The sequence below is a fragment of the Gracilinanus agilis genome, chromosome 2 (genome assembly GCF_016433145.1).
Source record: "Gracilinanus agilis isolate LMUSP501 chromosome 2, AgileGrace, whole genome shotgun sequence".
Taxonomy (NCBI): Eukaryota; Metazoa; Chordata; class Mammalia; order Didelphimorphia; family Didelphidae; genus Gracilinanus; species Gracilinanus agilis.
Window position 1 is genome coordinate 677,947,442 of NC_058131.1, and position 26,769 is coordinate 677,974,210.

Consider the following 26,769-nt stretch of genomic DNA (forward strand, 5'->3'; position numbering starts at 1 on the left):
CCACAAGTTTGGGGACTCTAGATTCCATGTCGACACTTTATTTGACTTTATTATACACATATTATTTGTGTATAAAATTCATTATACATGAATTTTTAAAATTGTATTTTAGATCCAATTCACGATTTCAGGACTTTATTTTATATGTATATAATCTAATAAATACCATCATATGTGTATATGCGAGCATTATAGCAGTGGGTTTTAAGAGGTTTCCACAATGACATCATAGTTTCTTTTTTAAGATATTACCAGGCCTGAGCGAGGTATCCGCCTCCACCTCCAGGTCTGGAAACCCCGGGATTTCTGGGGGTCCGGGTGCATTCCCTGGGTACCCCCAGAGTAGGGGAGCGGCAGGCACGCCCCTAGCCCACAGCTGACTCGGACGGACAGGTCCTCCTGGGCTAGAGGGAGCACGCAGGAAGGAGAAGACTGGGCGGTGGAAGCCGCTTCTTCTGGCTCCTCCTCTTCCCCTGTCTATCCTCAGCTGGGTTTCTGGATGACGTCACCGACCAGGAAGCCGCTGGCCCCTGGTGGGGAGGGAGGCTGGTACCCCTGGGTAGGGCTTTTCCCAGGTGCCCAGGCTGGAAGGCAGGACAGTGGGGGAGAGGAAGGACTCGGGCGTGGGCGGCCCCCGGGGAAGTGTGGCCGGGAGGGACCCCAGCCTCTTGCTTTCTCTTTCTCCAGGAAGGTGCCCCCGGCCCCCGGAGAGGGTGGAGCTGAGACTCTGCGGGACCATCCATCCATCCATCGCAAGGCTGTTGTCGCGCGCGTGCCTGGGAGTATCCCTAGCTTCCTCCAGGTCCATTGCCTAGCAACAGTGAGCAGAGCAGAAGCTGCGGGAGGCAGCTGGGTCGTGCCCGTCAGCAAGGGCTGGGGGCAGCCCCCACGCCCTGCAGGCGTCATGTTTAGCCGCTCTGGCTACCGGGCCCTGCCCCTGGGCGACTTCGACCGCTTCCAACAATCCAGCCTGGGCATCTACGGCTCCAAGCAGGGCTTCTTCCCCACCATTCTGGGGCGAGACCGGCTGAGCCTGGGGCAAGATGTGGGTGAGTGCTGGCAGAGGGGAGGGTCAGGGGCATCATTTGCACCCGTGTCAACTCTCCCTAAAGGGAGGAAGGAGCAAGGGTGGCTACTGGCCTCCTTTAAACTGATAGCAAGTCAGAAAGGCCTGAACGATTTGGGGGGTGGGGGGGAAGGGTCAGCCCCCTGCCCTTGGGCTAGCCTGGCCATCAGTGCACAGAGATGGCCAGACTTGGAGAGTCAGGAAAACCTAGGATCCAAACCAGCTTTGGGTGCCCCTAGGGAAGGAACTGAATGTCTCTCACCCTCATTTTCCTCATCTGTAAAAGGAGCAGAGTAGTAATAACTGCAAAACTTAAGTTACTTGGGGGCCCAAATGAGATAATACAGGTAAAATTTAAATTTATCTCTACTCCAATGAGCTATAAGGACAGAATCCATCTTGTCTAGAAAATCCTACCCACGGGATGAGTTCTGGGTCGCTTTCCTAAGGTATTCCCCAGGAAAGGCTTAGAATGATCTTGTCTTTGAAACAGGAGGTCCTATGAGAAATCATCCATGTAGAACTGGAAGGAACTTGGGGTCATCTAGACCAACATTCCCATTTTATAGTTGAGGAGACTGAGACCTGCATCGGTCATAAAGATAGTTATCAGATGGAATTTGAACCTGGATCTTCTGACCTTGTACTAGTGGAATTTGCTATTCTCAGCACTCAGTAGTCCTTGCCCTTCCTCCATGTACAGGCTTTTCCTCATTTCTGGCATGTTTTCCTCTCTGTCCTCACCTCACTCTCTTGGGTTCCTTATTCCCTCAGAGTTTAACTTAAGCACCAACTGGTACAAGAAATGGTTCTCCTCATATCCTAAAATTGTTTCCTATTTTCTTATCTATGTTGTTTTCACCCAGTAAGCTTCTTGAGGCCTGGGACTGTTCTTGTTTTGTTTTTGGAGGGGAGGGAGTGTTGTATCCACAGCCTTTAGCATGGTTTTTGGCTCATAATAGATACCTTATGTAAATGTTTGTGGAATTGATTTGAATTAAAGTCAGAATTAGGAGGTGTTGTACAGTGGGAAGAATGCTGGATATTGAAGTCAGAAGACCTCCAGTTGGGAAGACCCAAGTTCCAATATGGCCTCAGGCACTTCTTAGCCATATAGGCCTGGGCAAGTCACTTAACCTCAATTACCTAGTCCTTTCTGCTCTTGTCTTGGAACCAATACTTAGTATGGAGTCTAAGATAGAAGGTAAGGATAAAAATTAAATAAAACAAAAAGATAATCTATTTCCAAGTCAATAATGTCTAGGCTGGTCCATTTTTCTATGAAAGATGGGGTTCTGGCTACATGTTTTTAGTTCCTCTTGTAACTTGTGGAAACAGTGCTCCTACCTCTAATATCATCAATCGTTCCCATGTCTATGTAGCCCATTTTGTACTCCCCCAAGGGCCTTTCTATAGATTATCTAATTTAATGCTCATGACTTCTCCCTGTGGGGTGCAGGGCAGGAATTGTCATTGCCAGTTCACAAAAAGAGTCCTTTACATTGGCATTTAATCTAGGTCTTCCCTGTCTATCCTTGCAGAGTCAGAGAATTAGAAGGTTAGAAGGGGCCTCCATGGCCAACAAATCCATAAAAGGGATCTGCACTATAATCCACCTGACCAATAGTCATGTAATATCTGCTTCTTGAGGCCAAGGAGAGCGAATTGAATCCTTTCTCCACGCAATGGACCTTCTCTTTTCCAAGGTGGACATGGCAAGCTCCTCATTTGACATGGTGTCAAAGCCCTTCACCATTCTGGTTACCCTCCTTGGGAATTTTTTAGTTTATAATATTCTTAAACCAACTCACCCAGAACTCAACACAGCACCCCAGATGAGATCCAGCAAATTTACAGTAGAGTTGGTCTAAAAATACGATCCAAGATTCCATTGATTCATTGAGATTCATTTTTTTAAACAAATCCTGTGTAGCCGTTCCCACCTCCCACCTTATTTATGCTTGTGAAGTTAAGTTTTGGCCCCCAAGTGTAAGATTTTACATTTTTTTAAAATTAAATTTCATCTTGTTAGATTTTTTTGAATTCTGACTCTGGCTTCTATTGTGTTCTCTCTCTCATCATTGTGTCACCTGCAAATATGAATGTGCTTTTATCCAAGACATTAATAATTAAGTAATATGTAATTGTATATAATATGTAGTAATATATAAAATAATATAATTAGAATAAATAATTAAACAGCAGAGGACCAACCACAGATCCCTGGGGTACTTGACCAGAGACTTTCTTCTTTGTTGACTATGAACCAGTCATAACTACTTTTTGAATAAAATCATCTGATCAGTTCTGTTATGATTGACATTAAAGTAAATTGAGGCAGAGAGTTCAGTTTATTGGTAATACTAGCAATTACCAACAAAAGGTTTCTTTAGCACCCCAATAAACCAATAAGACAGTGTCAACATGGAAAAAACGCAGAACCACTGAAATGATCAGAAAAACCAAATCTTTCATCAGGTAAGAGACAGGTTCTTAATATTTGGCCACCACACAGAGTCAAGCACTAGAAACCACAGAGTCAAAGCTCTGGGACTCTGGAACAGTGATTCTGGGAGAATGTACTGCCAAAGATAATTCTCCAAAGAGTGACAGAACTTGGGGTCTTATATACCTTTTGGGGAACAAAGGAAGGGAAGTAAGATTGATTAGTTCTAATTAACAAAAGGAAATGATGAGCTCAGGGCTGGATTAATAGGAAAGGGCTAATGCTTTGCAATCGGGTACAAAAAGATGTTTCCAGCCAGGGGAAGGGTCTCTGATTACAATGGGAGAAATTCCCAAAAACGTGATTGCATACTAATTTTATCTACACTGGGATCATTAAGCACCTTAAGGTCTGTTGTTCAATTTGGAGAGGACAATCTGGGACTTCCCCCAAGGCAAGTTCCTAAAGCACCGGGCAAACTTGGGGGTTTCAAAAGCCAAGTTGACAACAGACAATTTTTTTACAGACAAAAGGAAGAGCATCTCAAGACTGGAAGGCAGCATCATGTATGGTTACTTAGCTAGTAGTAGCTTGGATGGGGAAGGCAATGTGATTAGTGACAAAGTCTGAAGCATCACAGATATGGGGGACCATATGACTGGCAGCAAGTCGGGAATGTGGGTTAGCAACAACCCATCTTCCATCTAAAATATTCTGATTGACTTAGTCCCATTGCAAGATAGTTCTTGCAATTGGATTAAGTTCATCAGAATTATATATAATATATATTAAATATATAAACATATATAAAATATATAATTTATATGTTATATAGATTTTATAAATATAAATATATATAAAATGAGGACAACTAACGTAGCACAGTGGATAGAGTGCTGGGCCTGGAGTGAGGAAGACTCCTCTTCCCAAGTTCAAATCTTACCTCAGATACTTCCTTGCTATGTGACCCTGAGCAAGTCATTTAACCTCCATTTAAGCCTTCATCCGTAAATGAGCTAGAGTAGGAAATAGCAAACTATTCCAGTGCTTTTACCAAAGAAAACCCCAAATGGGGTCATGAAAAGTTGGACATGACTGAAATGACTAAAAATACATAGTTAACAGATTTCCTGTAATTATTCAAGGACAGCTAGTGGTTGAGAGGTTGCTTTTAACTAAAGTGATTTATAGAGAAACAACTTTTAAACTTAACTCAGAGAGGAAGATTAAATTTCTGAACTTAATTCAGAGACAAAGAAATGAGACTGAGAGTTATATAAAATGTTGAAGGTGGGGGCATCTGGGTAGCTCAGTGGATTGAGAGCCAGGCCCGGAGACTGGAGGTCCTAGATTCAACTCTGGCCTCAGACACTTCCTAGCTGTGTGACCCTGGGCAAGTCACTTAACTCCCACTGCCTAGCCCTTACCATTCTTCTGCCTTGGAACCAATACACAGTATTGATTCCAAGATAGGAGGTAAGGCTTTAAAAAAACAAATAAATAAAATGGTGATGGTGATGCAGAACAGTCAGTTATAAAAATGGGGACAGTATTAAATTGATTTTCTGTTCTGAATATATCTGGTTGGATTATAATCTTATATCTCTATATCTCTAATGAGATGCCTTATCAAAAGCATTACTAAGATTTAGGTAACTGTCATCTACTATTTTAATAATTTAAACTAAATAATTTGATAATAATAGCATTCTTCTCATCTATTCAAAGGAGGTTAGCCTGCCATGACTTGTGTGTGTGTGTGTGTGTGTGTGTGTGTGTGTGTTCATTTTTAAACCTTTACCTTTTGTCTAATTAGAATCAATACCATGTATTGGTTCCAAGGGCTCAGCAATGGGGGTTAAGTGATTTGTCTGGCTAGGCTGATTGACACTTAAAAACAAAACCAAACCCTTACCTTCTGTCTTAGAATAACAGTGTATGAGTTTCATGGCAGAAGAGAAGTAAGGGCTAGGCAATGCTGATTAGGCGACTTGCCCAGAATTACAAAGCTAGGAAGTGTCTGAGGCCAGATCTGAATCTAGGATATTCTGGCTCTCAATCCATTTAGCCATCTAGCTGTCCCCATGACTTGTTCTTGAAGAAACTGTGCCAGCTCTTTTTAACCTTTCCTTCCCTTACTAGTTATTTTTCAACCACTCTGTTGCCTTCCTTGGGACATTTTCTAGCTTATAATGCTCTTCTTAAATCAAGTCACCCAGAATTGAACACAGCATTCCTGTTGAGGTCTGGCAAGTCACCCCCTGTCCCCCAAAATAGGACCCTCTTAACACACTTCAACACATTTTTCCAGGAATGGGAAGTCAAGCTCCTTGGCCTATGATTTCAGACTCTCTTCTCTTTCCTTTGAAAACTGGTCTGTTTGCCCTTGTCTGATCACACGGTACCTCTCTAGTTTTCTATGATCTTTTTCAGTGAACCCTGACAGTGGCTCAGTTCTCCTTTCTACCAGTTCTTTCAGATCCTGAAGATATAAATCAGCTGAACCAGCTGACTTGAATCTATCAGGAATTGCTGGGGATTCCCTGGGCATCTCCTTAATCTTCTTGGGTGTCCACTCTCTGATAGTCATTTTGGTTCTATTTTCCTTGTAAAGATATATTTTCCTTTGCCAAGAAAACAGAAATAAAATAAGACTTGAACAGCTCCATCTTCATTCTCCTGTCAGTTATTATTATCTAAATCATCCCAACCAAAGGTCCTGCCCCTTCTCTAATCCTTCTCATTTCCCTGATATAGCTAAACCCCCTCCTTTTTCTGGTCCTTAGCTCCTCTTGACAGACTCTACTCATTCTAAACATTCACACTGTTGTCGCCATTTTTACAGAACTCTATCATAGTCATAGTCACTCTCTGTTATCTGAGAATGAATTACCTGTTACTCTGCTTCCATTTTGTGTGCATTTGTTTTAAAAATTGAATTTGATTGGTGAGTTCCTTGTGTACCCTCACTGATCTCTTTAGACAAATCCTATTTTTCCTCTTCAATGGAATTATTTCCCTTTTTGTCTTCAGAATTGAATTCTCCAATTCATCCCTCCTAGGCTGGCTTCCTCTAAAGCATTTTACTATATGGAATTTTTCCTTTTAACCATTTAAAATATTCTTTCCCAAAATCTAAGGTATATATTAGCCTCTGTCCCTGATTTCTTCTCTTTTATCACTCTAGGATGAAGTCATCATTCTCTCCCATCCCCTCCAAGCTTCTCATCATTTCCATCCTAGCAACCAGATCTCCCCTAGTAGTGAGAATCACATTCAGAACGGAATTCCTCCTTGTTGGTTCTTTCATCTGTTGGAAGATGAAATTATTGGTAGAGGCAAGACAAGAGTCACTATTAACTGCTTTGATTTTGTCAGAGAGAGCACCAACAAGTGTCTGAAAAATTGAAATTTCCCTTCAATACTATAACATATAACATGCTGCTTTGTCAGGTTGGTGATCTGTTTTCAAATTATTTTTTCTCTTCAAATCGTATATAGCTTTCTCTACTGACAGACTCACTTTTCTCTCTCCTTTCACCTTTACCCAAACATTCTCCATTAGTCTTCCCATCTCTCTGGTTCCTGGATTTCCTCTTAGGTAATATCTGATGTTACCTCTCTTCCCCTTTCACAAACCTACACCATTTATTTTGGCTCAGTGGCCAGTCATGGGTTCCCTCTTAGCCATACCTATGGGGTAAAATTTGCCTCTTTTTATTAAGACATTTATTGCCTGAACTTTGGGCATATGCATAATTTGAGGTCAAACATTTTACAACTGTTTGCTATGTTGTGTTTTTTCTCCCCTGCCCCTTTATTTTTGTTTCCCTGTGAGGTTTCTTAGGTGCAATTTTTCTTTCTTCTTTGTGGCTACTTTCTAGAATTTTTAATTTAGGGGATTGACTTAAGTAGTCTTTTCCCTCCCCCATCCCTTTTAATTTAAAGTCCTTTTGATTAGTTTTGCAAACCACCTGGAAAACTAATTTTCACCTGTCTTTGTTAGGCGTATTCCCATCTTTGGTGAGGAATCTGTCCTCTTTATACTTTAAGCCATGGCCCAGGTGTCTGAATCCTCTTCTCAGATACCACTTTCTTCACCATTTGTTTATCTCCCAAATTAATTTTTCTTTTCTGAATCCCTTTTTGCAAATGGCCAGAGTGAAGAAAGCCCAATCTTTGTCCTCATGGTCTTCTGTTTCCTACCTAAGACTTCATAATTGTTGGCAATGATTTGAAGGTTCCTTCTGAACACGTCTTTTGTGCCCACAGAAATCACCAGAAGCAAATAGTTTTTATCTGTTTTCTATAAGTCTGGGGAGTATCTCCATGACACAACCCAGGGAGATAACAGATCTCTCTGTTGTTAATTATCACTTTGAAAAAATGGGGAATCACTAGTTACTTCTATTCTTCTTCTCTCTGGTCTCCCTACTGAGGGCTTCTGTGACTCTTTGGTCATTCACTGGAGTTCCAGCTTCTTTCTTCTCCTTAGTACACTGAACTCTTTCTTCTTCAAGAATAGCCTCAAATCTGACTTTGAAGCTTCAACCACAGGTTCCCCTTTCCTTTCTCTTTTTTCTCTGCCTTTCATCATCCCAACAAGGGCCAATTCCTCTTTTCTGCCCCTCCAAACTCCTTTGCCCTTCCTTTCCCCTCATTGAAAACCTTACTTCCATTTCCTTTAGGAAGGCATTATTCTCCCTTACAATGGGATTGTGGAGAGTTGTGGGCCACCTTCTTGTGGTCTTCTTCCGAGGCTGCCTGTGTTCCATCCACTTCCCTCTTCTCACTGCCCCTCTGCTCAATAAGCTGCAATGGCTCTCTGTTATTTCTAATATAAAAAATAAAACCCTCGATTGGGTATTTAAAGCCCTTTACATCCTGGCTCTATCCTACCTTTCAGGCCTTATTATCCATTGATCCCTAATCATATACTCTGTTGGCTTTTGTACTATTCTTCACGTGTCTCTCCATCTTCCATCTTTGGTCCTTCACACTGGTTGTGGATGGGAAACCTTGATAATAAGCTTTATTTCTGTCTTGGGTCTTCAAACACATCTTTTTCTTTCTTGGTTCCTTAAACACATTTTCAGCTTTTGTATTTCTTTTCCTGTGGGTCCCTCTTGTAGGGTGAAACAGGATCCTGAGAGGTGGTTGGCCTTTGTGTGTAAATGAAGTCATTGGGCTATTCCTTTGCATCCCACCATCTTGGTTTTCCTAAGCCTGGCCAGCTCTCTGCCTACTGAGTGACACAAAGAATATCCAGTTTTGTTTTCTGGGTAGTCAGACCAAAAGCTGGGAATGAAACTCAGTCATTTGAAACTTATGGATTCAGGTTTCAGGATTACTCAGCCCAGTGATTATAAATACAGTAGGCTCTCTCAATTTTCTAAAACCTTTTTTTTTCTTTTTAAGGCTTTAGAGTCTATTTAAGTGGATAGGCGGCACAATGGTTAGGGCCTGGGGGCTGGAAGACTCACCTTCCTGAGTTCCAGTCTGGTTTCTGACATTTACTAGCTGTGTGATCCTGAGCAAGTCACTTAACTCTGATTGCCTCAGTTTAATCATCTGTAAACTGAGCTAGAGAAGCAATGGCAAATCACTTTAGTATCATTGCCAAGAAAGGGAAAACTGAGGCATGGAGAGAAATAACTTATCAAGATCCATTTTAAGTGTCTCATATTTTCTAGGCACTACATAAGGGACTGGGGATACAATGGCAGAAGGAAAAAAAAAACCTCCCACCTTCTTGATTCTTCCATTCTAGAGGCAGGGGAACTCAGCTCATATTTATATGGTGTAAATAAGTCCTAATCACCAAAATCTCTCACTGGGAAATGGCTCAGTGTCAGAAAAGAATGTGATTTTATCTATGGAGATGATGCTAAAGATGGGAGGTCACTGGACCTTCCTATATTTTTTGCAGCTGAACCCTCCTGTATGTCTGTAAGAACGGGAGCTTTATGAGGGCAGGGACAATCTCACTTTTCTGTTTGTAGCTTGAGCACTTAGCATGGCACTCTGTACACATTTTGTATTGAATATGTATTTATTTTTTTCCCATTCATTCATCCAAAGCACTGTACATATACATACCTATGTGATAATATGAGAAGGGAGAAACCATTAACAGCTCAGGGAATCAGAAAAAAAAACTTCCCACAGAGGATGGAATGGGAATTAAGCCTTGAAGGAAAGTTAGGATTCAAAGAGGTGAATTTCGGTCATTGGAAACCCCCTGAGCAGAAAACCTAAAGGGGAGAAATAGAAGGCAATGACATGAAATAAGTCGAACTGAGTTTGAATTTTTTTTCTTGAGGAAATAGGGAGTCACTGGGCCTTTTTGAGCAGAGGAATGACAGAATATTGCAGAAGATTGTTTTGGCAGCTATGTAGGGAAATGTTGGAGAGGAGACTAGAAATGGGGAGGCTATTATGATAGTCCAAAAGAGAAGACAAGGGTGGTAATCACATAAGCAGTGTGGAAGTAGAAACGAGATTTGACAATTGATGGATATTTAGAATGAGAGAGCAGTTGAGGCTTACTCTGAAGGTCTCAAACCTGTGGGACTAGAGGACTAGTAGTGTTTTCAACAGTCCATCAGCAAACATGTATTAAGCATCCTCTGTGTGCCAAGCCCTGTGACTAGGTTCTGGAGTTATGAACATTAAGATGGAACAGCCCTAGCCCTCAAGGAACTTTAAGGAAATGAGTGGAAGAGCCCAGAGTAGGATCGAGGTTTTTTGACTCATGTAATTTCCATAGAAACTACTCTTGAGCCACCCCCTTATCATTCTACCCTATGAGCTACTGCTGCTAGCCTCTGTCTTTGTGTCCTCCAACAGACTCTCCCCAGAGCTGGCCGTCCTACATCTGCCACAGTATTATCAGTTTCCTGGTATTTCTGCTGCTCATAATCACATTCCCCATTTCTGGATGGTTTGCCTTGAAGGTAAGACTGAAAAGGGATGGGGACCATCCCCTGCCTTGTCTGTCCAACACCTCTAATCTTTGCTAAGGGATTTGGTATTTCCTGGCTTATTTCCCCCCCCCTTCTTCCTTGCAATGTTCCTACAATGGCAGGAAAATATTTGTCCCTGTTTGCCAGGTGAAGAAACTAAAGCTAGGAGAGTAGTAACTGGCACACTTTAGGGGGCAAGCCAGGGATAGGACCATGTCCTTTACAGCCCCATCACTGCCTGCCTCACACATTCTTAGTCTTGGAAATCAATGGTTCTCCCTTAGAAGATGCATATTGGCAAGGAGAGGCACCAGTTCATCTTCTGTTCCCAGGATGCTATGGTTTGTTAGCCCTAACCAAAGACCTCGTCCTTAATTACCAGAAAGGATGATCAGAGAGAAAACAGAAGAAAACTATCTTGTAGATAGTTCTAGTCACCAGACATTATGAAGGAGATAATGGAACTATAGAAGGTCTAGAGAAGGATGTCTAGAGTCTTTGGAGAGATCATGGACTTTCCTGGTAAGAATGGACCAAAGAGGATGTTATTCTTTGGCTTATAAAGACTGGAGAAGCTGCGTTGTTTATTAGAAACTGTGTTGGACTCTGAGCCATAGACTTGGGTTTGAGTCCCAGATCTCTGTGGTATATCAAGATAACTGTAATTGATATCAGAATACCTGAATTCTAGCTCTCACCATCAATATGACCTTGAATGAATAATGTCGCCATATTGGCTTTTAGTTTCTTCATCTGTGAAATGTGAAAATTAAGGGATTGGACTGGAAAGTCTTTGAGGTCCCTTTCAGCTCCAAATTTTGGATCCCTGGAACTTTTTGATATCATCCAGTTTTCAGACATGTCTGACTCCTTGTGACCCCATTTGGATTTTTTTTTGGCAAAGATACTGAAGTGGTTTGCCATTTTCTTCTCCAACTCATTTTACAGATGAGGAAACTGAGGTAAATAAGGTTAAGTGATTTGCCCAGGATCACAGGCCCGATTTGAACGCAGGAAAAGGAGTCTTCCTGACTCCAGGCCTGGTATTTGGTCCACTGAACCACCTAGCTGCCCCATCCCTTGATCCTACCTCTCTAAATAACTACCTCTTTGAGCCTTTAATTCCTTTCTAAAAAGGAGACACTCCACATAGTGCTATTGTGTTTTCATACTTAAATATTAAAGAACTGAAAAATCATGGGAGATATGGATAATGTGACTTTGGACTTTATCCCCCAAATCCAAAAAGGACTGGGTAGAATCCTTTGAAATTCATGCCAGGCCAGTTTAGGAATAAATAATTAGATAACTTGTTTCATCCTACAGATGAGGTGTATATGGAATCCATTTCCTCAAGCAGATGGTGGGAAATAGAAGTGGGTCTTAAGAGAGTATGGATGGAATGGCCTACCCATTCATGAAGACTGAGGGATGCTTGGAGAATGACCAGCCTCTCCCACAGAACAACCCTGGAGAATACTGGACTGGAGGGACCAAGGAAGGGTATTCTGTGTAGTAGATAGTGCTTAGAAAAACTTGGGCTATAGTCCTGACCCTGTCATCCATCAGCTGCTCTGTGGTATGGGGCGAGTCATGACCTCTTGGGACCTCACTTTTTTTTCTCTAGACACATCTGGTTTTTTCCTGGTTTCTGGAGTAAGAGGTAAATGACTTTGCTCTCCTAGATAGACATTATAGTAGGAAGAGGGGAAATTTTAAACTAGCCCTTCTTTTTTCCTAGTTTCCAATAGCACTTAGGTAGAGGTGAAGGGGTGAGGAATGAGAGATGCTTAGTGACCCAAGCCTTCATGGCTTCAGAGGCACCATCTTGGACCCCTCAACCCCAGGTTCTTACCCACCTTTTTACTCCAATCTGCTTAGATGTGCCTTGTTTGCAGATCATCCCTACCTATGAACGGATGGTTGTGTTTCGTCTGGGACGGATTCGAGCCCCACAGGGGCCAGGCATGGTCCTGCTGCTTCCTTTCATCGACTCTTGGCAGAGGGTGGATCTGAGGACAAGAGCATTCAATGTCCCTCCCTGTAAGGTGAGGAGTTCCACCTCCATCCTATTGGTCTTATACTTTGTCTTATATACTTCTGGGTTCATGTAGTGGGCAAGAACAGACTATAGAGATGGGCAAAAGGGTTTCACCTAGTCATGGTGTTTCTCTTACTGGAGATTATCCCTGGTTCTCAGATATCCACTCTTGCTGTAGTGAGCATATCCTTTAGGTCCAGTTCTACATTATGGAAAACTCAGAAGCAAAAGAAGTGGTCCCCACCCTCAGGGAAATCATAGTCTGGTGCGGGGAGTGAGTATTGAGAGATGTAATGCAGGGTTTTTGCATTGCAATATTAGCCTAGGCAAAGCTGTCAGTTACCCTGGATGGAATCTTGCTGATGGCATGCGCCATGGGGCAGGTGCCAATTGGCAGTTGGGCTGAGACTATAAAAGCCCCTGCAAAACCAAGTCTGGGTTCTGTTTTCCCCTGACTTCACCCTGATCACCTACTTATCTCTGACCTTCCCCCTGGGCCCCAGGTGGTGAAGGGAGGTGAAGGGTGGTGGAATCGTGGGTAGGAAAATAGGATAGCCTAGATCTTAGGACCTTCCTTAAGAGCAATCCAACTACATCTATTTCCTTTCCAGCTGATTAGCTAGTGGATCAAATTAATTTCTAACCAAAGACCATTTAGCTCTGGCCAAGGGCAGCCAGCCCTCCGCCTGCCAAGACCTTCTTAGGACCTTAACCAGCACCAATCAGCTGACCATAGCAACAGCTTAGTAACACCAAAGCCTTCTTACTGTGGCCATTCCTTCCCCAGTTTCAATATATCCCTTAGCCTTTAATCAGAGAATTTTGTGATTATTCTTATACCACCAAGGATAAGGAGATTAGGGAAGAGGAGAGAATACTGAGCAGTTTGAGGTTCAGTTTGAGGTTGAACCAAACCTCCATTGCTGGGACAGGAAGTTCAGTCAGCCACTTCCTGCTGGCCATCATCCAATAAGAGGCAGTTACCCCAGCAGGGTGGGGCTGCCCACTAGTCATCTTAAAGGAGCCTAACAGCTAGCAGTGAAGATTCACTGGGCACTTAGCTTCCAGGATTTGAATTTATACCTATACCAAGTTCATTCCCAGCTGAGGTTGTTCAACCTTGGTAACGCCCAACCCCAATCTTCTGCTAGACTAGTTACTGGCTCTAAGGTCCCTCCAGGCTCTTTAGTAACATTATCACCTTGCATAACATTTGGCAAGCTAGCTAGGAGACGAACCTAGAATCTTCTGATAAAGCCTACACAATCAGAAAAATGAGAGAATAATGAAAAAGTATGGGGAAAAGGGATCTCGAGATGGTTCAGGCTTACGATATAATGAGGGTTGGCAGTTCTGTGGCTTGAGTCTGGTAGGATGGGCCAGGAAGGGACCTAGAGAAAAGCAGACCTACAAAAGGAAGGATGGGGTAGAGGGCCAGGGGTCAGGGTCAAGGGTCCATTTGGTGACTTAGAATGCATCTATAAGATAATAGGAGAAAGGAGGGATTAGAGGAACTTGGGAAAGTGATAAGAAAATAAAACTCCTGATCAGAGCAGGTCACTGATTTGATTTTCTACTATTCTATCTTTTTTCATTATTTTGTTTTTTCCCTGACTTTTTAAGAGCTATTAGGGAACAGCCTCCTCTGAATGTCTTTTCTGTCATCACCAGGCCTAAGCTGGTCCCTTTCTGTTTCTTATCTCCCCTAGAGATGGAGGCTGTTTTGGTTCCTCATCTCCACCACCACCCCCCCTTAAAATCCATAGGACTCAGTTTCCTCATCTATAAAATAAAGGATCTGGATTTGTTTTTATTAGTCTTTAAGGAAAAGAAGTAGAGTCAAAACAATATTCAGAGGACAGAGTTGTTGAGTTATAGACACCAGGAGGTATAGCCTAAGAGAGCACTCACTGAGCCCTAGAAGCTGGCCTAGCTTCTAGGTTAATGAATCCTTTACCTATCTTCTCTGATTGCTGTTGACTTTGATTTTGATCCCCTACACAAAGTAGCATCATAATTCAAAAAATTCTGAATGCCCATCACAAATAAAGCCAACTCCTGGGCCAGCAAGGGAAGAGGATGTTGAAGTCACAAAACAGCAGAAAGGAAGGAAGTGGTTGGCATTTTCTCTGAGGTGAAAAGAGAAGTAAGAAGTGAGAAATCACTGGAAACAGGATTTCTTCTTTAAATCTCATAGACAACAGCTAATCACTTGCTTCTGTCTTCTCAGTCTCTTTTCTTGGCTTAGCCAATTGTGGAATCCCCAGAACAAAAGATAAGTGTGCTTCAGAGCCCACTGTGAAAGGTAGATGGCTTCACCATCAGTCTTTCCTCTTCATCAGTGAAGGGCAAAAGAGATGTGTATGTCTTTGTATGGGTGTGCATTTGAGTGAGTGTCTCCATGTGAGGACTTAGCACATTGCTTAGCTTTCAGTAGGACCGTATTCCCTATGGGAAAGAGTCCAGAGTCCAGCTAATCCAGATCCCTTCATTTAGAGATGAGGAAACTGAGGCCCATAGGATTTAAGTGACTTGCTCCAGGTCACATAGGTAGTATTCCTCAGAGGTAGAAATTGAACCAAAGTCTGTGAAACCAATGCTTTCCACTGTTAAATGGAAATGATAAATGTGTTTTGAGGGATAAACTCACCAGCTATGTCTATAAACGAGAGCATGAATGAATGTCTATGCATGTTTCTTTGGGTTTTTCAAGTCAACGACCCACTTTTCCTTTGGGTCTTCCAAAGTGAGCTTGATGAGGCATGGCTCTGGCATCCTACAGAGTGTCTGGGAATGCCAGGCAGATGAAAAGGGCCCATGGAGCACCACTGCCCATCTCTGCTGAAAACCAGGCCAGGCCCTGGACCTTGAGGACATCTTTGACCTCCCTTTCTACTTCCAGCTGACCTCCAAGGATGGCGCCCTGGTCTCTGTAGGGGCTGATGTTCAGTTCCGCATCTGGGACCCAGTGTTGTCGGTGATGATGGTGAAGGACTTGAACTCGGCCACCCGCATGACGGCCCAGAATGCCATGACAAAGACTTTGTTGAAGAAACAGCTACGTGAGATCCAGATGGAAAAGCTGAAGATTGGGGATCAGCTCTTAGTAAGTATCCTTTTTTCTGTCTACCTGCCATACCTGGGGCTGGGATTGCTCGGGGGTGGCAGAGGTAGATTGTCTTCTCCCAAATAAATGGAAAGAAAGCAAGCGTCAAGAGATGTAAGGATGGAGGATGGGACAAAGAGAGCCAGAAGAAGGCCGTTGGTGACAAGTTGGTGACAATTAAGACCAGAGAGGATTCTGGGAAATTCTCTGGAGGAGGCAGGAGAAGGAAGGAACTTCTGGAGGAGGAGAACATCTTAGCTCGAATCCAGTCCTGGGGGCTTCCTGGGGATCTTTCTTTGGACGTTGATACTCTGATTCCCTGGTCAAAGGCATCCCATCACTTCTCACCCAGCAAGTCGAGACAGCTAAGTTTTGGGACTCCATTTTGGGAGCGGTCTCTTAGGCTCCTTCTCCCATTACCCAACCTTGCTGAGAGACCTTTTCTTGTCTAACTTACAATTACAGAAAAGGATAGAATTAGAAACAGAAAGAGAAGGGACAAGAAGGGAGATGCTTAGGAGTGGGAACCCCAAAGGTTCCCACTCAAATGACGGACCTCATAGAAATAGAGAAGAGGGGACCCCAAAATCCCTCTGTCCTTCACCCCTTTCCCCAATCCCTGAATTGTGATTAATAAAAGCCATTCATTAGTCAGATATCATTCCAGAGTGCCTGAGAGACCAGGGAGAGGGGAGTCACAGCTTGGTCTGGCTGCCTCCATCTTAGAGCCAGACCACCCGCTGTGAAGTTGGCTGATCTCAGGGGAGGCTTGTGTGAACCTCACCCTCAGAATCGTATTGGGGTCCCCCAAACCTCCTCTTATAGGGAAGCCTCGCCCCTAACTCCTATGGGGTGGCACAGCCATCCAGGTCACCCAGTTTAGGGGTGACACCCCCTCAAAGTCTCCCAGTGTATAACTGGCAAGGAGGAGGGCGCTAGAAGAGAGTCTCACCTCATAGACTTCCTCTATCTCCCCTCTATCATAACATTGGTTACCGGCTCTGTTTATTCTTATAGAGACATGGCTTCTTGTCATTGTGAGATCTTGAGTGAACTAATCTACATACGTCCCCAGTGGCTCCAGTTTTCTCATTTGTCAAATGGGTACAAATGGTGAACCCTACCAAAGACTCTTGGAAGGATTGTCAGTGGTTTCAGCTTTTGCTGCTACTAAGTCGCCATCTTGGATCCACCTCACAAAGACTCTTGGGGAGACACAATGAGATAGGTGATAAAAATGGACAGGAGAGTGCTTTGGAAAGTGTAACATCTAGTATAAGTTCAAGGGAGTATTTAAAAAAAAACCCTTACTTTCCATTTTAGAATAAATACCACTTGGTATTTATTCCAAGACAGAAGAGTGGTAAGGGCTAGGCAATGGAGGTTAAGTGACTCGCCCAGAGTCACACAGCTGGGAAGTGTCTGAGGTCAAATTTGAACCCAGGACCTCCCATTTCTAGGTCTGGCTCTCAGTCCACTGAGCCACCCAGCTGCCCCTTTGAGGGAGTATTTTTATTGGAGTTGGAATACATCCTGTTTCTACTTGTGGTGGGAAGTAATCAGAATTTTAGGTTTAGAAGTAATACTTAGGGGTCAATTTGTTTCTGATCATCTCTATTCTACCATTTCCTTGGCTTCAAACAAGGTGGTATCTGCTTAATCAATGCTTACTGACTTAACTTGTTGACTTTCCCTCTCCTGTCCCAAATTTGATCTTCTCCCATGGAAATGATAGTGTAGGTTGTGTGCTTTTGTATATCATCTGGGAGGAGCCCAAGTATATGATTCTAGGATATTCCAGCCTCTTCTGTAAGTAAGACCTTAACTATATAGACTGATGAGATTATCAGAGACAGACAGACAAAGAGAGGAGGCAGAGACAGAGAGATGGGGGGGGGAGAACAGAAGAGAAGAAAAAGAAGAGAAAGAGGAAAGACAAAAGAGAAGAGGAAAGAGAGACAGAGACACAGAGAGAGAGAGGAGGAAAAAAAAGAGAAATAATAGCAGATAGGTGCTGTGCTCCCTCCATCTCCATCCAGTTTAGTTGAGATGGGCAGCAATTCAATAAAAAAAATTTCTTAAGCAGCTACTTTCTTCAGTGGAATGTAAACTCTGAGGGCAGACTATCTTGCTTTTATATTTGTATTCCTAGCACCTAACACAATACCTGGTCCACAGTAGTGCCTTATGATTTCACTGACTTGTATATAAGCCATTGTGCTAGCACTGGGGAGTCCAAATTAAAATGGTGAATAACATTTGCTGCCTTCGAAGGGCTTTTTATTCTACTTAAGGCAATGCAGCATATATACATAAGTCTGTGCTATAGGAAAAGAGTGAGCAGGGACACCCCAGGTACAGCAGAAAGGGAAAAAAGAGATCACAATCGTAGCTTTTGTTGGCCACAAAATGGCGGCCCTTTTCTATTAAGAACAATGGCAAGGGTAACTCAGGGGCTCCTGGGGTATAAGGGAAGCAGTGGCTGGCCGGGCCATCAGATAAAGCTGCATCCAGTCATCCACCCATCATTAGCCATTGGGAGGAAGACTACTGATGAAGTGTTGGAGCAGGAACTACTCCATCCCATTCAAGTAGGCAGCGTATATCTGGGGAGGTCATAGTGAGCACCACCTGCCATGGGTGTGGGGTTTTGTTTCAGTAGATCAAGGCAGAGTCAGGAACCCAGGGATGCTTCTGATACAGCAGTGGTCCTTGGGTCCCCTCCCGATCTTCCCTTACGAGTGAGTTAGTATATTGCTCCAGGAATTTCTTCCATTGTATTTGGAAATCGAGGGGTCATTCCTAGGTGTCAATATCAGGGACAATGGGGACTTCTGAACAGGACCTTTTCTTGTCCATCTGTCCATTTGGGGACCCAAAGTGTGACTCCAGTCTTCTTGGGACACAGAAAAGTCTATGATCCAAACTAGTATGTGGTACATATAAGTTAGGACAAACTTATTACCATAAGGAGAAATCATGAATCAGGAAGGGAATCTCTAATGGTAGGTAACTTCAGTCCCAGGTTTCCAGAGGAAATAATTTGCTGATCTTGAGAATTCCAGGTGTTTCCCATTCCTGACATCCAGATGTTGTAGCCCATGCTACAAAAGATTATTCTATTCACTTTTCTAATGGAATGGGTACAGGATAGATGAAAGGTACAACAGCAACATGGATTTCTGGTAGGAGAAACCAGGGTTCTGACCTTAGGTTTTTTTTTTTTTTTTTTTTTTTTTTTTTTTTTTTTTTTAATTTTAAACCCTTAACTTCTGCGCATTAATGGACTTATAGGTGGAAGAGTGGTAAGGGTAGGCAATGGGGTTCAAGTGACTTGCCCAGGGTCACACAGCTGGGAAGTGTCTGAGGCCGGATTTGAACCTAGGACCTCCTGTCTCTAGGCCTGGCTCTCAATCCACTGAGCTACCCAGCTGCCCCCCTGACCTTAGTTTTTATAACAGTCCAGGGTATCACCAGTGATCATCTCTCACATCTGTACTATACTTTTTATCCTGTTATCTCACTGAAATATCCTTTGAGTTGAGCAGGTTGGGGATTTTTATCCTCATTTTACTGATGAGGAAACTGAGGCTGAGAGAGGGGAAGACTCGATAACAAGGTTGGGACAAGAACCAGATCTTTTGATTCTTAATCTAAGACTTTTTCCATTCTACCAATCCCCAAATTTTATGAAAAATCACAAAATTTTCATAATACAACAAATCTTGGTTACTTTCATTAAAAAAAAAAAATTGGATCTGTGCCCAATTGGAGGACTGGGAGTGGGTTTGAGGGACACTTCTCAAGGGGTGGAATGATACTTGGGTATCAAGGTTCTTCCAAGAATGGAGATCACTATGTAAATCATTCTCTCCCAGACTCAGGACCCGCTACTCATGACAGAAGCCCGCTGTTATCCCCTGGGTGATGGATAGGACAGGCGTAGTGCCTGGGAACAAACACAGCACACGATTATTCACCGACTTCCTTTAGCCCAGGCGATGCCCACTCCTGACCTCCTTTCTTCCCTCTCATCCTCTCTACCCCTTTGACCCCTCCCCACCTAGCTGGAGATCAATGACATGACCAAGTTATGGGGTCTGGAAGTGGACCGTGTGGAGCTAACTGTAGAGGCTGTGCTGCAAACACCCCAAGAAGCTCCTGCCCTGCCTGGCCTGGACAGTGCCATCCAACAGTTGGCCTTCCACTTCTTTGGCACTGGCAACAGTGGCACTGCCCCTGTGGCAGCTGAGACAGGTAACTGGTTAGGGGAAAAGAGGTTTGAAGATTTATTCAGTCAACAAACGTTTAGGTCATGTCCAAAGTCCTGGGGATAAAAATAGAAAAAAAGAGCTTCTAATCAATGGAGAGGGGGTGGGCTATTGACAAGAAAAGGCAGATAGAATATGATGGGGCAAAAGAGGACTCTGGTCAGAGGGTTCTTGGATCAGCAGTTAGAAGAAATGGTCATTTTTTCAGCTGGGAGAGATGGGGGGAAGTCGATCAATCATCAATCAATAAATTTTATTTGGGCTATAGCCTGGGAATACAAGAACCCAAAGAAGGCAATGTTTACTCACAGGAAGGGCACCTAAGTGGTGCAAGCAGATAGAATACCAGACCTAGAATCAGAAAGAACTGAGTTCAAATCTGATGGCTGACACTGACCAGCTATGTGACCCTGGGCAAATCACTTAACCCTGTTTGACTCAGTTTCCTCCTCTGTCAAATGATCTGGAGAAGGAAATGGCGAATTACTCCAGTATCTTTGCTAAGAAAACCCCAAATAGGGGTCACAAAGAGTCAGACACAACTGAACAACAACTCATGGGGGACCATACATTAAAATGGGGAAGAGGAACAACAGGTACAAGTAGAAATAAATATACACATGAATGTAAAGTGAATAAATACAAATAATACCAAGTAGTTAAATACAAGGTGGTTTGGAGGAGGAAGGACGCTTATAAGGGGAGAAGATCAGGAAAGGCTTTAGGCAGAAGGTGATATCTGAGCTGTAGTTTAGAGGAAAAGAGAGATAGTGAGGCTACATTTTAGGCAGAGGTTCTGTATGGCTAGCGCAAAGACAGAGAGATGGGAGATGGACTTGTAAGGGAGGGCAGCTGGGGTGAGGGTGCGTAGGCTGGAGAGGTGACAATCTTTAGGCCAAGAGATGAGGGATAGGGCAGTTGTAGTTATCTAGGGGACAGGTGACAGGGGGCTGAAGTGAGGTGGTAACTGGGTGTAGAGAGAAGAGTTAGATGGGAGGAGACGTATTGTGAGAATAGAAAAGGTAAGATTTGGCAACCAATTGGATCTGGAGGAAGAGGGAGGCGTTTAGAGTGATGCCAAATTTGTGAATTTTAGAGATTGGAAGGATTTGATTTTCTTTAAAGAAGAGGAGGGTTTGGGGCAGGAGGAAAAGAGATGATTTCAGTTTTAGACATGTTGAAATGAATTTCAGATGTCCCTGGGACACGCCATGGGAAATATCCTATAGGTCATTGGTGATGTAGGAATGAAGCTTAGAGTAGACACTTGGGTTAAAACCAGGAAAAACTTCGGAAAGACTTTTAAGAGAGAAAATAAGATGTCTGATAGAAGAAATGCAATACACACAGGTGGGAGAGAAGGGGAAGAGAATGAGAAATAGCTGATGGTCTGCTTTCATTTGGGAATGATCACATGAAAGAGTAGCAGTGTGGAATCAAACTGAAAAGGTGGGTTAGAACCAAATTGTGGAAGACTTTAAAGCCAGTTAGTTATATTTTATTGCACAGACAATAGAGAAGCCATTGAAGGTTTTTGAATAATGATAGAAGGGTGGGGAGGGAAGAAAAGAAAGTGACAATGGCGATGGTCAGGCATTTGCAATAGGGGGATTATATTAGTAGGTGTGTGGAGCATGAGTTGGGGAGAGAAGAGCCTAGAATTTCGGTTACAGAGACTTCTAGTAGTCCAAGTGAGAAGTGAGGGGGCCCTGAGTCAATAGAGATTATAGACACAAGAGAACAGATTAAAAAGACCATTGAGTCCAACACCCCCATTTTACAGCCGAGGAAACGGAGGCATAGTGGTGATGTGAGCTTCCCACGATCACCCAGCTAGTTGTAGTTGCCTAGGATTTGAACCTGGTTCTCCATCTGCAACACCAAGCTGCCCTGCCAATAATATTCAAGTAGAAATCCAAAGGACCTTGCAGTCAAAGATATAATTGTAGGGATGACTGGAGTTCTTCATCCCAACCCCCAGAAAACTCTGTGGGAGCTGGGTTACTGAATAAAAAACCATTTTTAACACCACAGGGACTCAGATTCCTCATCAGTAAAATGAAGGGTGTAGAACTAGAGGAGATACCTTAGAGGTCCCTCCTAGGTCTCTATGACTATTTGACCCTAGATGATCATCGTCAGAGATGCTGTGGGGAAATTTCTGCATAAAGAGGAGGTTGGATTTTATGCTCTTTAAGTTTTCCTCAGAGAATTTTGGGGGAATTCGAACTCACCCCTAATTGACCTGGGATAGTATTTGGAAATCTGTTTTTCCAAAAATGACCTGTCATGATTTGGATCATCCCTAAACTGTTCTTCTATCTATTTATCCATCTAAGCAGAATTCATTATGATCCTACTGGATCCTCAATCTTGAATAAATTCTGCTTAGATGAATAGGCTTTGTAGGGGGAATCAAGAACTGACTCCATGTGAAATAACATGGCAGAAGAGTTAGGCCTTGGACTGACCTTTGAGGGATTGGGAAGAGGGCAAAGGGAAAAGGAATGGTCAGAGGTCTTCAGGAAGAGGATGGATCACACCTCTTGGACCCAGTTTAGGGTATATTCTGGCCTTAGATGAGTGTTGGCTTAAGTGGTTTCTAAGGTCTCTTCTAGTACTGAGGTTCTGCAGTTTTGAGTTGGGTCATCAATTGGTCAATACATCCATCTGTTCATTCTTCTCTCCATTATCTGACTTCTGCACTCATTAGACACCATGGAGATGGTGAATGAAGTAGAAGGGTCTCCCTCATCCACCAGCAACCCAAGTAGCACCAGCAATGACGACACCAAGAAGAGGCCAACGGTGGAGGAGCTGCTGGTTGCTATAGAACTGGTTCTATCCGAGGCATTGGTCAGTCAAGTCCAGGCATGCTACCAGTTTAACATCCTCCTGCCCAACAACACCCATAGCTCCTACTTCATTGATCTCACTACAGGTTAGAGATGCCCTTCTGGACTCCTTTCTTGGCTAACAGGCTTGCTTTGTTTGCATGAATCTCGATTGTCTACTCTTTGGACTATCTGCTCTATAGTTTATCCATCCTGAAGATGATTCCTGTGGATTCATTACCATTTCCTCCCTCCCACTCCTCCAGTAGATGCCAGGCCCTGACAAGATAGCACAGGCCTGTTGGACTTGGAGGTGGGGACAGAAATTCAGTTCAACTGAAGAAGCTTTTATTGAGAGTCTCCTATGAATCAGACACTAAACTGGGTGGTAGAAAGATAGATATACAAGTGAATGTAGGTGTCGCTGACGCTGTTACAAGGCCAAATAGGAAAAAATTGGGGATTATCCACCATTTTGGATTATTTTTTGCCTCTGTGGATAATGAAAAGTTGTTTGTATTTAGAATCAAATGAGAGAATATATGTAAAGTTCTTGGCAAATCTCAAAGCAACAGATATTATTATTAGCTATTATTATGTATACATTTTCTACCAAAATGCTTATAGAAATGATTGGATAAGTATGTCCCCAAAGGAAGTTTCCAAAGTTGTATGGTGATTGGTGAGAAGGCTCTTGGATTCTATATAAGGACTAAGATCCCAGAAACTTTGGCAAGGCAATGCCAGTCATAATGGTAATGGTAATAATAACAATAATAATGATAGTTGTAAGGATGGGATTGAACATTAAATATAAAGGGAAAATGGCAGAATGTCAACTTATCCCAGGGCAGTGTCCATCTAAACTCTTTTAGAACAGGTGAGAAAATGATATGAATACTGTTTAATTAATTTTTTTAAACCCTTACTTTCTGTCTTAAAATTGATACTAAGTATAGGTTTTAAGGCAGAAGAATGGGAAGGGCTAGACAATTGGGGTTAAGTGACTTTCCCAGAGTCACAGTTAGGAAGTATCCAAGATCAGATTTGAATTCAGGATCTTCCATCTCTAGGCCTGGCTCTCAATCACCTGAGCCACCTAGCTATCCCTCAATAATGTCTAATTTCTGTAGCTCACAGCTGGTGGGGGGGGGGGGGGATAGAACACTGGGCCTGAAAATAGGAAGACCAGGGTTCAAATTTATTCTCAGACATGTCCTAGCTGTGTCATCTTGGGCAAGTCACTTCACTATTATCTGCCTCAGTTTCTTCCACCATAAAGTGGAGATCATAATAGCCCCTACCTCTCTGGGTTACTTTGAAGATCAAATGAGGTAATATTTGTAAAGCCCTTAGAATGGTGCCTGAAGTACAGTAGACATTTAATAAAATGCTTGCCTTTTACACATGTAGTTTCACAAAGTGCTTTGCACACATTATCTCACTTGATTTCCCAGAAAACAGAGGCTTTTACAAGTTCTCTCATTTGTCTTTGAAGAAGGATGGGTTGGAGAGAAGCACAGAGGAAAAGACCTTTTACAAGGGGGGGGGGAACTAGGATCTTTTATTAATAATTGAATAATCATGGGCTCCTAGATTTATTGATGGAAAAGTCCAACCTCCTCATTTTGTAGAGGAAGAGTTTGAGGTCCAAACATGGGAACTGATTTGTGAAGATCATACAGGGAAGAAGAGTGGTTGAATTTGAACCCAGGTCCTTTGACTCCAGCAGTCTTTCCACTTTATGGCCCTGCTGCCTCTCTAGACTGAAATTGTACTTTGGGAAAAGGACTGGCTTTGGAGATGGGAGGTCTGAGTTCAAATCCTACCTCTGAGGCTTAATTAACTACCTGTGTGTGACCTTGACTGGATGCTTCCCCTCTACAAAGTTTACTCCTCTATAAAATGGGGGGATTGGACTACATAGCCTTGGCAGTCACCGTTCCTTCCAAACTGATGAATTATTATGGTCCCTAGGAGGTCTTAGAGACAGATACCCTCATTTCTTTCTTTTTTTTAATTAAGATATTTTTAATTAAATTTATTTATTTAGAACACTTTTTCATGGTTCCATGATTCATGTTCTTTCCCTCCCCTCTTCCCTTTCCCCTCCTGGAGCTGACAAGCAATTCCACTGGGTTAAACAAGAGATACCCTCATTTCTGAAATAGTTTAAGTCACCCTGTAAGTGGCAGAGCTGGGATGTGAACTCAGGTCCTTGCACTCCAATCCAGTCTTCTTTTCAGTGCTTAGACAGAAGATAAGGGCTTAAAAAAACATATTTTCCATAATGTAAAAAAATTAAAAATAAAACAGTATAAAGCTTTCACATAAAGAAAGTGAAAACCTATTTGCTTCCATCTGTTCTCAGAGTTCATCAGTCCTCCCTGATGGTACCTTTTTTTTTAATCATTGTTCTTTTGGAATTATCTTTCATTTCATTTCATTCTTTCAGAGCAACTAAGTCTTTCATAGTTGATGACTGTTATAACATTGCTGTTACTTTGTACAATGTCCTCATAGTTCTGCTCACTTTACTTTGCATCAGTTCAAAGAAGTCTCCCCAGGTTTTTCTGAAACCATCCTGCTCATCATTTCTTACAACACAGTAGTATTCCATCACAATCATATGTCACAACTTGTTTTTTTTTTTAAATAATACTTCATTTTCTCCAAATAAATGTAAAAACAGTTTCCTAATATTCATTTTTTAATTGAATTCCACTACCTTTTCAGCCATTCCCCAATCAACAGATATTACCCTCAATTTCCAATTCTTTGCCACCACAGAAAGAGCTGCTATCACTATCTTTGTACAAATAGTTCCATTTCCCCTATCTTTGATCTCTTTGGGACAGACACAGACCTAGCAGTGACATTGCTGGAGCAAAGGGTATGCCCAATTCGAAAGCTATTGTTCCAAATCGTTCCCCCTGAATAGCTAGACTAGCCTGACCGTGTGAAGCCCTCCCAGCTGGGAGACTGGCCTTTTGAAGTCCTTCTAACCACACCAGCTCTTTCTCTCTTGTCCTCCAGGTAGTGGGAAGATTGGGCATGGCGTGCCGGAGCGCAGCCCAGACGTGGTTTTGGAGATGACTGAGGCTGACCTACAAGCCCTTTTCTCTGGGGAGCTGAGGCCCCTAGGAGCTTATATGAGTGGGCGTCTGAAGGTGAAGGGAGATTTGAACATGGCCATGAGGTTGGAGTTGCTTTTGAAGGCCATGAAGTAGCAGAATTGCAGGGACACCTGCCTTGAGTCCCCAGCCTCTCAAGGTTCCTATTGGCAATGAAAGATGGAGCTACTTCTTTGGTAAACAAAATGGAACTGGTAAAGTTGATGCCTCCCATCCCCTTGCCCTGGTCTGCTTCTCCTGTCTTCCTCTAGTTTCATTCTTTTGACAAGTCTTTCTTGAAGTCCAACTCTTTGCCAGGGGACATCATAGAAAGGACAGGAAAAGACCCGATGCATGCTCTTAAAGAGCTCCCGCCATGTCTATGGAGACAAGACCCACATCTATGCAATCTTAGGAGAACATTACCAAGAATCTAAAACTCATTGTTGGAGTATACCTGCTATGATCTTCCTGTGGCAGGAGGTCAGAAGAATTAGCATGGCCTGGGCTAGTCAGGGGAAAACTTCATGCAGGAAATGGCACGTCAGCCGGACCTTAGAGAAGGAGGAAAAAGAGAACACTGCCATCCCAGTCCAAGAAGACAAGTTTCCTACAAAACCAGCGGACTCCAGAATAGAGACCTAAGGACTAGGGATGAAGCCAGCAACTCTCTGGCCCTGAGCAAGAAGAGGCTCAAATTTCTGGGCATTGCCTTGGAATGGGGAGAAGAAGGGGCCGGCCCCTTCCCCAGTGGATCTCCAGCTTTCTGGGCCTGTGGATGTGGTGTCCGTCTCCCCTGTCTTGCATGTTATATCGAGAATAGTGGGAGGTGGGGAGGTGGGGCACGTTTACAGATCCTGGCTTGGTTTCCTGACTTGACTGAATTGTTTTTGTTGGTGTTTTAAATTAAAAGGCTAAAAAACCTGA

General features: G+C 43.0%; 1 protein-coding gene across 4 annotated transcripts; it reads left to right on the top strand.

The window, feature by feature from the left end:
• The first annotated feature begins 689 nt into the window (after window positions 1–689).
• STOML1 (stomatin like 1) lies at window positions 690–26,769 on the top strand. Of its 4 annotated transcripts, XM_044659119.1 has the most exons (7): window positions 694–1,049; window positions 10,362–10,468; window positions 12,376–12,525; window positions 15,421–15,624; window positions 19,692–19,881; window positions 22,609–22,836; window positions 25,766–26,769. In XM_044659119.1, the coding sequence occupies exons 1-7, from the start codon at window positions 905–907 to the stop codon at window positions 25,957–25,959; spliced, it is 1,218 nt and encodes a 405-aa protein (XP_044515054.1). In that variant the 5' UTR covers window positions 694–904; the 3' UTR covers window positions 25,960–26,769. The 4 variants fall into 4 exon arrangements, with proteins under 4 accessions (XP_044515058.1, XP_044515054.1, XP_044515057.1 ...); XM_044659123.1 differs by lacking the exon at window positions 22,609–22,836 and having other exon boundaries at window positions 690–1,049; window positions 19,692–19,865; window positions 25,744–26,769; XM_044659122.1 differs by lacking the exon at window positions 12,376–12,525.

What these genes read in the sequence shown, in the direction of transcription:
- STOML1 (XM_044659119.1), top strand. Translation starts at nt 905, where the DNA reads ATGTTTAGCCGCTCTGGCTACCGGGCCCTGCCCCTGGGCGACTTCGAC. An exon ending in CTGGATGGTTTGCCTTGAAG is followed by an intron (nt 10,469 to 12,375) that starts GTAAGACTGAAA and finishes CCTTGTTTGCAG; the next exon opens with ATCATCCCTACCTATGAACG. An exon ending in TCAATGTCCCTCCCTGTAAG is followed by an intron (nt 12,526 to 15,420) that starts GTGAGGAGTTCC and finishes TTCTACTTCCAG; the next exon opens with CTGACCTCCAAGGATGGCGC.